General features: G+C 42.4%; 1 protein-coding gene across 2 annotated transcripts in view; it reads right to left on the bottom strand.

Moving 5' to 3' along the window:
• LOC138265744 (glypican-5-like) overlaps positions 1 to 13,434 on the bottom strand; it is a 1,691,495-nt gene that overhangs the window by 909,388 nt on the left and 768,673 nt on the right. Inside the window, exon 5 of one of the 2 annotated variants that reach the window (XM_069213743.1) lies at positions 3,853 to 3,912. The exons of the other annotated variant lie outside the window; for it this stretch is intronic. Coding sequence (XP_069069844.1) covers positions 3,853 to 3,912 — 60 coding nt within the window. The remainder of the gene's footprint in view (positions 1 to 3,852; positions 3,913 to 13,434) is intronic. 2 annotated transcript variants of the gene reach the window in all.

A 13,434-nucleotide genomic window follows, 5' to 3' on the forward strand; every position in this document is an offset into this window, starting at 1 on the left:
TCTACTTTGTCACACGCAGGGTGGCACAAACAGTGCTGCAGCCCTGAGAAGACATTCTGGGGGTGATTCCTACATCGGCGGGCGGCGGTCGCCGCCCGCCAAGCTGGAACCGCCGAATGACCGCACCGCGGTCATAAGACCGCGGCGGCCATTCTGGCTTTCCCGCTGGGCCGGCGGGCAACCGCCAGAAGGCCGCCCGCCGGCCCAGCGGGAAACCCCCTTCTACGAGGATGCCGGCTCCGAATGGAGCCGGCGGAGTCGAAGGGGTGCGACGGGTGCAGTGGCACCCGTCGCGATTTTCAGTGTCTGCAAAGCAGACACTCAAAATCTTTATGGGGCATGGGCAGTGCAGGGGCCCCCAGGGGCCCCATGACACCCGTTACCGCCATCCTGTTCCTGGCGGTGAAAACAGCCAGGAACAGGATGGCGGTAAGGGGGTCGGAATCCCCATGGCTGCGCTGCAAGCAGCGCCGCCGTGGAGGATTCCCTGGGGCAGCGGGAAATCGGCGGGAAACCGCTGGTTTCCCGTTTCTGACCTCGGCCTTACCGCCGCGGTCAGAATGCCCCCGGAAGCACCGCCAGCCTGTTGGCGGTGCTTCCTCCGTCCCCTGCCCTGGTGGTCTATGACCGCCAGGGTAGGAATGACCCCCTCTGTCTTACATGCCCTGGGTCCCATTTACTAGGGACTTATAAGTAAGTCAGTCATTACCAATTGGGTGTATCGGGTTCGACATGTCATTTGTATAGGGTCAGAACACTGACACTTAGGTCCAGTTAGCCGGCCTCTGGGCATTCTCAGAGTCGTAAAACAAACAGCATCAGTCCAAAATGTGGAGGTGAGCATGTGTTAGACCTGACAGCCTTAGGATAATCATCCCCCAACTTTTTGCCTGCCTCCCTCCACTTTTTGGACACTGTTTTGATGGTTTTAGGACTCTGCGCACTTTACCACCGCTAACCAGTGGTAAAGTACATATGCTCTCTCCATGAACCATGGAAACATTGGTTGATTCCTAATTGGCATATTTGACTTTCTTATAAGTCCCTAGTAAAGTGCACTACATGTGCCCTGGGCCTCTAAATTGAATGCTACCAATGGGCCTGCAGTACTGGTTGTGCCACCCACATAAGTGGCCACTTAACCATGTCTCAGGTCTGCCATTGCAGGGCCTGTGTGTGCAATTTCACTGCCATTTCGACTTGGCATTTAAAAGTACTTGCCAAGCCCTACACTTCCATTTTTCTACACCCCTAAAGTAGGCCAAGGTAACCCTTAGGGCAGGGTGCTATGTAGGTAAAAGGCAGGACATATATATGTGTGGTTTATATGTCCTGGTAGGGGAAACTTCTAAATTAGTTTTCCACTACTGTGAGGCCTGCTCCTTTCATAGGCTAGCATTAGGGCTACCCTAATATACTGTTTGAGTGGTAGATTCTGATCTGAAAAGGGTAACAAGGTCATCATGCATGGTAATTTTGATGCAAACCAGGTACTTGGTGCACACAAGAGACAACTGTTGATTTCTAAGATTTAAGAGTCTTTTTAAATTTGCAGAAGTGATATTTTCACTTGTGGTTATTGAATCTTTATTGTTTTGACAGTAACTTAACCAGATAGATATCATATATTTTTCTAAACCTGTGTGGTGTATTTTAGTGGTGTTTTCACTGTGTTACTGTATGATTTATTGCACAAATATTTTACAAATTGCCTTCTAAATTAAGCCTGACTGCTCAGTGCCAAGCTATCCGGAGGGTGGGCACAGATTAATTTGGACTGTGTGTGACTTACCCTGACTAGGATTGTAGTCCCTATTTGGACAAGGGTGTATACCTCTGCCGTCTAGAGACCCCATTTCTAACAATATGCATAAGAGCTATTTCCTTACATATGTCAATAGGCTTTAAGCGTTAATCCTCCTTAGGTATATACCCAAATTGAAGCCAGAAATTTGTAGTAGGTACATACAGCAGAAACCATATTTTCAATTGTGGTTGTCTCCTGTTAAAATGCTTACTACATGTCTATACATCAATGAATTATGACGTTAGAGGCTGGAACTATATTTAGGCATCACCCTCCTCCAAACGGCACTGACGTGGCTGTCATTCTACAGATGGACTCTGCTCTCTATCCTCTACAATTGCTTCAATTCTCCATATTTAGTGATCATTATCACATGGAGTAGCAAGAAAAAAGTTACAACTATGGTATATTTTGTTGCTGTACTGCTTCCAGCCTTTAACTGTAAGTGAGCATTCCCGTATATTGACCTACCTCCACAGAGATTCTGAGCCCTGCGGTGAGGCACACTCACCCCACACACCTGGAATACCACAAACTCACTCTGATACAGTCAGGTCTTCAACCCTTTCCTTTCCTTCTATTCCCATCCTGGCTTACATCAGTACAGATTGATAGGGATGCAACCTCCTGGAAGGCCTGTGAGGTACTCTAGTTCACTTACCAGCTTCCAAATCCTGTTACCCTTTCCATTCACAGGGTGAGAAAATGCAGTCCACATTTAGTTTGAGTGGATGTTATGAAGTTACATCTGCGCTTGTTTTACAAAAGACAGTATTTTTTTCCAGATAGAAGGTAGTCGACAAGTCTACAGAAGCCCCACCAGGAGCTGATAGCCTATATTGAGAGCATGTCTTTTACTGCAGTGCAGCTCTTGACAAGCACAACAAAACACTCACTCCATTCAATGATGGCATGATTAGTTGTAAAGATAGACTCGCACATAGCAGTACATTGTAAGAGTGATACAATTACTAATCAATATCTGTTGCACAAGGAGGAGGACCAAAGAAGGAAATCCTATATCCCATCAACACCACAACATTTAGTAACTTCGCAGACGTCAAGGAACCCCAGTGAAAGTGGGTTGAGACTTAACATATTACAATATAATAAAATAAATATCTCAATGAAACATATTCTTATCCTCACACTGAATAAATAAAACTACCTTAACCAGATATTCTGCATCTAGGAAATTTGAGTTAAGTGAAATTTTAAAATGTAGATGCAAACTACACTTTTTCTTTGTTTTTTGGTCTGGTGTTAGGAAAAAAATTCGTTTTTCAAACAAATTCATAAACAGTTCATATACATGCATTTATGCAAACAGGTCGTTTCAGTAAGAACTCCTCAACTTTTGGTTTGCTATAGTGCCATTCACATTTTGCTTCCACCCACCAAAGCATATAGCATGGTGAATGGATCAGTCTACTTCAACCACTGAGTCCCTTCTGCATGAGTGATTGCACTGTGCCCAACCACATTGTTGTCATCCATATAGAAAACAGCGTCCTTCAGTGCGAATTTGACCAATGCGTAGTTTAAAAAAGATTGTATTCACTTTTTTTCAACAGTTTTTTTGTGAGGTCCCCTCCATATATTGCTACAAATCTCTTCCTGCTATTTGTATCCCTCACGGGCGCCTTGCCCTTCAAGCCCATACAAAGATGGCTATCCTTGCAAGTACAATCATGTGTGTGTGCATATAGGGTGGCATCTTTCAATGTTTTTTTACCAAGGTTTTACAAACAATATTCCAAGATGGCTCAATGTGGATGCTCCTGTGTGCAAATGCCATGGTAGCCATCTTTGAATGTTTTTTGTCACGCTTTACTAAAAGAGCGTATAAAGCAACCCGCAGTGGAAAGCCAGTAGCTCGCTAGACAAAGCCAGACCTATTGGCTTCTGCAGTTCTTATTTTAATAAAATGAAAAAAATGAATGAGCATTACATCCAAACTCTAGCAATGTTACTATATACCACATAGTCACAGGCTGTTGGAAAAATGCAGGCACAGCAAAGCAAGCCCTTGTTTTCAGTCTTACCGAGATATTTTTTTCAAGCTTCTTGGCTTGTCGTTCTTGGAAGCTTTCAGAGGCAGAGAGCTGCAAAAGGTCGGGAGGTGAAAGTCGCCAATCAAAACAGAGAAAAAGAGGAAGGCGCAGGCAAAACGAGGAGGGACGTGAAGCAATGGGTTGGGAAGAGGAAAAAGGAAGAAAAAAGGAACAGGTTATTTGAAAGAAGCTTTTCAAGCACATGCGCTGTTTAACAGCAAAGATAAAGAACGTCAAGGAAAGCAGTGCAGATAGAAGCAAAATTAGGAGCCAATATAAATAATACTTAGAATAGTCGTAAAATAAAAACAATAAACCACCATTCTCCTGTTTATATTTTGAATCAGTAAAATAGATTTACGCTAAGTATCAAACAATGCTGACCTTGTAGTGAAATATCATTAATATAAATAAGTATTATGTGTACATTTAAAAGTCACAATAAGTAATAACCGGAAATGATGGTGAGCAACTAACACAGATAAGCGTCAAAAATCTTTAATTTATCGGGCTCCTCTTAGAATCATTTTAACCTTTTTTTTTTGCGAGTGGAGGCTCCTAATGCATGCAGGGACGACTGACATAAATTATAAGTGTTGGGGCGGGTTGAGGGGGTGCGGTTGAGGGAGCTCGAGGGGGGAGAGCGGGGTGAGCTAATAAAAAGAAAACACTTACCTTGTGCTGCCGGCCACCTCACCTGCCTCTGCTTGCTGGTCCCAGCAGTCCCTGGGACAGCATGAAAGACTCCCTGTGCAATCCATGTGCTGCTCCCATGCTGTTACCAAGCACGAGGATTGGCCTGAGCGGGCTGGTTTGCTGCTCACTCAGGCACAGGGAGACTGTGCTGTTTTTCCAACCCGGCTGTCAAATACGGCTGGGTTGGAGAAACCAAACTGCGCATGTCTGTTTGGCTGGCCTACAATGGCCGGACAAACAGATATGCACAGTTAAGTACACACCCACTACCTCCCTCCCCCTTCCCTCCATCCTTCCATGGCTCAGCCAGCAGCAGCAAAATAAAACAATAAGAAATATATTTTATTTTTACGCTGCTGGCTCTGAGCCAGCGGGGCGACGCTCCTCCGTCATTGCAGAGGAGCCACCGTTGATTGAATGCTGATGATGAGACTCTCCAAGGAAAATGTTCTCACCTCCGAAAATTGCTTCATTTGGAAACAAGTTTGAGAACCAACTGGCTTAATGTTTCCTGGAACCTCTGCAGGTTTAAAGGCATGCAGACAATGATGATCCACCAATGTTGGTCAGTCCCAAACACTGATGATCCGCAAATCATGACTCCCTGCAAATGCTGATGACCTATAAATGCTACGCAAGCACTGCAGGAGGAGAAGGCAGAGAACAATTAGATTTAAGATTATATTTTTTTCTGAGAAGAAATTAGTATGTTCTTCACAGTCTTCTGGATCAGTTTATGAAAATAGTTGGACAAAATGTGATTTGTGGCTTTTCTAATGACCTCACATAGCTTGTTTCGCTTTTTGGTCAATACTGGCTTATATAAAAGTTTATTAGAATTGAACAGGAACTGGTTAAAGCTTGTCTGAGTCTGACACAATGCTGAATGCCTGTGGGCTTTGTCCTGCAAACCAAATTGCTGCAAGGTGCCTTATGGATTATGTGGCTCGAATTTTATGAAATGACAGGTATGATGTGAAGAAAGGCAGCAGAACTTACTTGGGAGTGTGTGTCACCTACCTAATAAATGAAATCTCCTGACAGCACATTCCAATGCGCAAGAAGGGACTATGGCAACTATTATAAATTTGAGTGTTGGGTCCAGTGTGAGGCAATAAAACAGAACAGATTTCACGACGTCAGATGCCACCCACCCTTTTCATTTTAGAAGTTAGGAGCACAGTTCGATTCTTTGTATTTTCCATTTCTCCGGATCTAAAAATCTCTTGGTAACCTTAATACTGGTAACCTTAATACTTAACACTCATAGATCGTTTGGAAATGTCTGTGCCAACCTTCTTCAGGGAAAGGTAATGAAGGCTAGAAGAAATCAGCAGCTAATAAGAAGCACATGAAGAATCTAGGGGGCGAGATCCCCATGTGTGCTATTTGGTTTGTGATTGTGAAATGGTTGTTGTTATAAATGTGTGCGCCTTTGTGTTCCCTATTTTCAGCTTTCCTGCAAATACCATCTATTCACACAAACTTGACACCATACTAGTCAGATGTAAAACATGACGTATATGTGCTGGCACAGATAAGCAAATCAGATCTAATATTGTTTTGCAATAACTTTTGGGAAAGGGTAATAACGGAGGAAAATATGAACTACTTGGTTCTTTGCTAGGCATGCACATTTGATTAGTAAAACCGAGCAGGAATGCTATTTGAAATGGGCTACTCCCCAATATCTTTGTGAATTCGGTGCCACAAACGAATGCTACTATAGTATAGGGCATGGGAAAGAAGTGAAGCGCTCAATGTATGTAAAATTTGAGACACTAAATAATTTCAGTTTGTGGTAGCGAATTACGTTCGCAAAGCTTGGAGCCACAAGCTGTTAACCTCATTGATGCAACCGTAATTTCTATTTTTCTTCAATTTTGCCTAAGCACCTTGGCCCTTTTGTATAGTTTTATTTCATTTGGTTTGGACTAATTTAAAAGCATGTATTTATGCATAGCAAGAATACTGCATATTTATTTATATATATGAAATATATTTTGTGAGATTTTATAGATTTTCCTTAATAAATTTGAGCTGAACTATGCGTTTTGGGGTAGGAGCTCTCTATACGACTGTTTATTACATAAAAAGGTTAAACATAACAATGCAAACTTTGAAAATACCGATTAAGGCGGGCTAGATTCAAGTGAACTTTAGAAAAAAATTGTTATACAATTTGAAAATCTTGAATTGATTTCTAGTTCTACAGAACCTACAACTGTACATTTTATTGCTTAATTTAAAATAGAATTGAAATGATATAGTTTAACTCATACTCTATTTTGGCGCCTCCCTTCTCTTCTTTGCTTGTTACTGGGCTGTTATCTTTATAGGGACATAATACAAGGAGTTTGTGACTTGGTATTTATCTTTAAGTTGTTCAGTTAAAATTGACATCTGCTTTTTTCATTTAAAAACGGGACCTTTTAAATTTAGTGTATTTTAATTTGTTAACTTTTTGAATTTGACTTTTTAGTGTTGAACACTTTTGCCTTGTTTAAATTTCTAGCATTATTTATTCATAGTAATTGTTGTTTTAGCTATTTTTTCAGATTTTTCACTTAGACCAGAGTATAAAATACTTCAGCAATTCATAATTTACATTATGATATTTGAAACTAGAAACTTTAAAAAAACTCTTTGTGCTTACAGGTAACAAACTCCAGATAATGTGTGATGCTTAATGCCATGCTATTTTTGCAAGAACAACTAAGCATTAGTCTACATTGATAGAAGAAAGGAAGCCTCATTAATTTAACACATACTCCTAGTTAGGTAAAATGTATTATTCCGAGGTGCATTTTAAACACAGCATTGCCTATGGTATTGAATACTGTGCAAGAAAACTGAATACAGCTACTTAACATTGGTAGCAATGTTGACTACAAAACTGAATTCAATATGAGTGTGTAGTGTATTCAATTGTGAGTATATTAATAGTGTTTATTTTAGCATAGTTATTTTTCCACTGTGCTAATTTGCCGTGATTGATTGCTAAACCGAGTGATTTGTACAAGCAATTGTATGCCTTGTGAAGGAAGAAAGCTATGTCTGGATGATCTAGCTCCTATTTCCAACAAGCACTTACAGCCTTTTGCGTCTGTGGCTTCTCGACTGCCTGGGCGCCCAAAAATGTTGGTACTTTGCGGGGTCCTACAGTTCTTGTTACTCAGAAAACACCATATGAAGCCCACAGGTAAGTGCTGGGACAGACTCTAATTTGGACATGTTTCCTCTCATCCTCCTGGGTTCCTGGCAGTGGAGGCTGCTGGACTTAGAAACTGGGAGGGGAAAAGGAAATGAGGGCCGGTGGTGGGTTGTGGGGAATCTTAATTTTTAATACAGCTCTCAAGCTGGGAATACATGTCTCGACTGAGGAAAGCAGCACATGGCCTCCCCGCACCAACTTACAGTTCATTATAAATACACATAGTCGACCCTCATAAATACAAACATGGCGCATTGTCTGATGCATCACACACCCTCCCTGCTATAATGAGGAATACCGCAGACACGGTTTCATCAAAAAGTTAGTGTTTTTTCCTCAAGAGGCCTTCCAAGACAGACACCTAGCACCAAGGACTTAAACATAACCTGTTGTCTCGTCGATCATGCTTCACATACACAGCAGGTAAGTAAAAGGCCATCTTAGCATACACCCACAATGAGCATTTTTAATGTTACAAGGGGCTAATTGTGGTATGTACAAGTGCTAGTGTTGGAGTGTGTCTTTTAAAAATAATAGTAACATGAAAAGCTTGCAATATATTGTGTAATGAAGCTGCACAGAAACTGTGTTAATGTAGAAAATAATGCACAAGTTTGAAATGTGCCCACGGGGAGTGGCTACCAATGTATACGAAGACTAATGAAACTTATTAATGATTAATTAATTATGTACTAATGTTTTGAATTTGTATTAGCATATCATAATTAGAGTCATATGTTAGGGTTTTGCTAAATTAATCACTAGGCCTTAGTCTAGTGTGGGTCTGGGCCTAGCTGTCCGGTCTCATATTAAACTGTGCTTTTCTAAAGTGCAATGTGCTGTTTTCCTGAAGGACACAAAACTGTACTTTTCCAGAAGCTAGATATGTGTGTGTAGCAGTAGTAAATTCTTTCTCATGGGACCCGACTTGCTCAAGGTGTAATTCGTAACAGGTGCAAGGCTGCCTGGAGTAGGAGAAACAATGGAACTACTGACTGGAGCGTAAAGTGTAACTTTTCTTACCTGACATTCCAACCGATGAAGACGTCAATAACGTGGGCCAATCAATGACGTGAGAACTGTGTTTTGTGGAAAATTCTAGTGAAGTGCGAGGAGAATTATTGTACAGAGATAATGATGCACCAAATATTATCCAATGGGGAATTAAGTGCTAGTTCGACAGTTTTGATTTAACCGTATGACTCGAGGAGAAATCAGCCATTATTGGACATTCCACTCCAAGCCATTCTTTGCCGTTTTACTGAGCCATTTAGGCCAGTCTTTTGAGACTCTGCTGTTTATTCGCCCTGATACTTACTTCTCCTCCATGTGAGGGAAGCTCTTATTCTTTAGCTATGTCATACTGAGACTTTGCCCTGTCCTATCTTTGCCGCTGATGAAAACGACTGATGTCCTGAGGACGAAGACTGATGTTGTTTGCTGATTCGTTGGATGGGTAACTATCTGATGCAAAATTGTAATTGTCTGTTTGCCTTTCTCTCTAGGTACCAACTGCTCTTTTGATAGAGGCCATAGTCAGATGTTTTCCAAATTTGTGTTTGCTAAATGGTTTTGCATGAAGCCCGAGATGCTAATGCTAATCGGAGGTCAGTTAAGGTGTTCACAAATATCCTACGCAAATGGACAAATGACTGAGTTCTTGCTTTGTTGAATCATGTATTACTGAGACTCTGCTAAGCTGCTTCTTATTAATAACATGTTATTACTGAATTAATATTCTCTAGGTATTGATTAATCGTGTTCTAATTGCAAATCTGAAGAGTTACTAATGAGGTGAATTGCTAATGAGACTAACAGGAATGACTAGATTGTAACGAATAGGGAAATAAATATCCTAGCATTCAACTACATTAGTGTGGTTATTCATGACTGAAAGGTCATAGTGTGTTTGACTTATTGATTCTTATCTGATGTTATTGATCAGCTTAATGATTAGTTATTGTGATTATTAATTGAGTCATTGACCTATTGATTTGTGATGTCAAAGGGACACCCCGTACTGGGAAGTTCCTGAACTTGGTCCAAAGTTTCATCGACCTAGGCGTGTCTCCTTGTAAGTTTACTTATCAAGGTTCTGACGCGCTATCAGTTTTTGGTAGCAGAGGTAATGGTTTGGCCCTTTGGGGCCCCAGTACGGAAGATCACAGTTTGATAACAGTTGGTTCAAAAGGTCTGGTAGAAATTGATGGGCGTGGTTTGGAAGTAAGCAAGGTGTATCGGGAAATTGGGTTTTGGGAAAATTATTCTTTTTCGATGATGCAAATTGGAGAGATGATGTGCCCCGAAGTCCCAAATGACTTTCCCGGAATCTCGGAGCTTGCTGAAGGAACTTTGAGTATGTTCTCGGCGTTCTAGTGATAGTGTGAATGAAGTAGGTTTTGCGCTTGCACGGCTTATGCATACCGCAGGTGAATTGTGAAGTCTGTGAGAATTTTAGGCCAAATTATAATGTTTTAGTAGGAGTGTGCGTACTCCGCAGTATGAGAGTAGGGAAGTCGGCGAACTTCATGTGAGTGTGGCGCTTTGTGCTAAACAATTGTCCATGTGGTTGTTGGTGATGTACGGACCCTGCGTAGTCTAAGACTCCGGAGTATATTGATAAGTGTATGAGACACTTGGTTTATGTTGTAATTTGCACGGTTTAATAGGTCGATGGTGAAACCGACGAGTCGAGTATGAGTCAAATTGAGTGAATGAAAACTTCGATGGAGATTTGGTGAGTTCTAAGTGCACTAGAACAATCCATTGACAAGTCAAGAGTAAAATTTGTGGGTCAAATTTCACTTGTGAGTGCGGGATCTGAGAAGGAGAGAGTAGCGGCCGAGGCTAATCAAAATCTCTGTAAAGTTCTGAAGCGATTGTGTTACCCTTTCCTGTAGTAAACCGGCAAATTTGAGTTTTTGTTGGTGCTCGCAATGTATTGCATTAGTTTTGTGTGAATCGAGAGTGAGGAAGACAAGCCGCAAGACTTTGTCAGCCACAGTGTGTGTGAGTGTGATGTCATTGGAGCCGCGCTGGGATAGGTCGGTTAGTGAGAAGGGTCGTGCACGGATTGGCAGCCATCCATGAGAGGCAATTGGTTAAAAAGGTAGGCTAAGAGAGTTCTGGGAACTAAAGTCACTTCCTGATTCGATTGTGAACAAAATAAAAGATGCAAAAATGACATTTTTCAAGGCTTTAAAGAGCGCTTTGAGGGGAGACGTATATATTACCGCAAGTGTAGGGGAGGTAACACCGCCAGAGGATACACCAGCATATGCTGTAATGGAGGAAAGGGGTGTCGCACCATGTCTTTGGCTAAAGCAATGGTGCAAAGCGACAGAGAAAGAAGGGTGTTTGGCGTTTCCGGAGCACGGAACGTTCAATATAAGGATTTTGGAAAATTTGCAGAGGGTGCTAAATGAGCTAAAGCCACCTCCGAGGCCAGCACAGTTTGAGGCACTAGCAATTTGGGAACTGATGGCAATATGACAGCAGCAACAGAAATTTGAGAGGAGATTGAGGAAAGCAGAAAAGACACTAGCGGAGGCTAGGTGGATAGTGCACAGAGGGTTTGGAGGAGAGAGATGATAGATGGAGTCAGGCTGTTTTCAGCAATAGCTCAAGAAGGTGAAGACAAAGGAGGGAAAGCTACTTGTAAGACTGACAAAAGTCCTTCCAAAGACAAAGAGGCTAAGAAGACCTGGTCAGAGATGGATGACTCAGACGATAATGAGTTCCTTAATCAGTTACTGAATGACCGACCGCTGCCATGTGCAATCGATGACAATAGACCGAGTACTAGTACATGTCCTGCAGGTTCGACACAAGAGAAGGTGACAACAAATCCGATACAGGTTAGTACTGTCTTGACACCAGTTCCGGTACAGAGTAGTATTAGTGTGTTCACTTCTCCAGATATGCAATCCCAGCTACAGCCACCACAGGTTCAGAGACTTTACCCTGATGTCCCAATCTTGGAGACTACCACAAATCTGATGGTGCCGACAGAGCTGGCATACTCGAGACCAAAGCTGATTCAGACTGAACCAACTCCACCTTTACTGCCCCAGGTACATCAACAAATGATTCCGAATTACACTTCGGTCACAGGACCGCAGTCAGCCGTAGCACCAGTAATGAACCAGAATATGGGAGTTAATGCTCCACAGGTTTTGGGAAACAGGCAGCCGCCAGCCGCCATATCCTTTCCCATTACAGTTGGTCCACCAGTACCATTGTATGCGCAGGCGAAGCCTAGTGTATGCATTCAAGGGATAATGACTCAAGAGATGACAAGAGGAGGGTTCGTAGGGAGCTCTCAAGGGATGACTCCAGTGGAACCGAAATTTGAAAGATCTAGGTCTTATGTTAGACTTCAGTCTGATTGGGCCTCCTCCAGATGCCATGAGACAATCAGGTTTCGGACTGCTGACTCCGCAGATCTCGAGTGCGAACATACTGCAGACACCTTTAGCGCAGGCTGGGAATATCTCCTTACAAGGTTTAACTGTGCAACAGTTGAACGACTGGTTAGACATGCTTAATACTCTGCAAACTACTCCTACAGCAGCAGGGAGGACGGAAGGAGAAGAATACCTGAATTTTGTGAGGTTGTGCATGGAGGCAAATGAACTTGTTGAAGGGAGCATGGGAGTGAACAGGCTAGAATCATACAAGGAAGCAAAATTGAGATACTTGTGTCCAAAGATAACTAAAGAAGTGAGCAGGGTGCACCAGAGGTTGGCAAATTTGGCAGACAAATATGGAATAGATTTAGAAAATACCAAACATCAAAAGAGGAGTTACATGTTGGACTTTGAGCATAAGGATTTTGAACACATGAAGTCTACTGGGATGAAGGCACACTTCAAGGAAATATTGCAAAGCGAACAAGTGTGGGGAGCCTTAGAGAAGTGGGAAGGTAGATGGGCAAAGAAAAGAGACAAGAGGAAGAGCGACTGCTTAGAGCAGCCAGCAAAAGCCTTATAGGATGCTGGTACGGTAAAGATGTTACCAATGAGAGAAAAGGCTGGAGGGGTTCTTGTCCATGTGCCGTGGACTAGAGGTGATATTCTGTCATTTACGAATGACTTTCCCAGACTGAGGGAGAAGCCAATAGAGTGATATCAGCAGACGGACAGGTATGTGAAACTTGCAAAATGTCTCTGGGAAGACCTGAATACTCTCTTTGAGATCAAAGTTCCAGCTGATCTGTGGCTTGAGTGCAAGAGGGCCGTGGATTGGCCGACCGAGGAACCGGCAAGGGATAGGATCATAGGAGCACCATCTCCTGAGGTGATGAGGTGCTACTATAAGGTAATTGAATTCTTGAAACAGAGGGTTTCGCCGAAGAATATTGATTGGCAAAAGATTGATCGGACGGCGCAAGAAGCCAAGGAGTCAATACATGCCTATTATGAGAAGTTGTTGAAGGCGTTCAAGCACTACAGTGGTACAGAGGTTGTTGAGGCGAAGGACATGAATCACCTTGTGTTTAGATTTGTTGAAGGGTTGAGACCTGAGATTAGTCAGATGATTAAGAACCACTTGATTTGCTGGCAAGCAAAGCCGATTGACGAGGTGTTGCAGTATGCAAAGTACTGTAGTGACGAGATTGAGTTGAAGCAGAGAAAGTTGAAGGAGAAAGCGATGGTGATGCA

Source organism: Pleurodeles waltl, chromosome 11 (genome assembly GCF_031143425.1).
Source record: "Pleurodeles waltl isolate 20211129_DDA chromosome 11, aPleWal1.hap1.20221129, whole genome shotgun sequence".
NCBI classification, from domain to species: Eukaryota; Metazoa; Chordata; class Amphibia; order Caudata; family Salamandridae; genus Pleurodeles; species Pleurodeles waltl.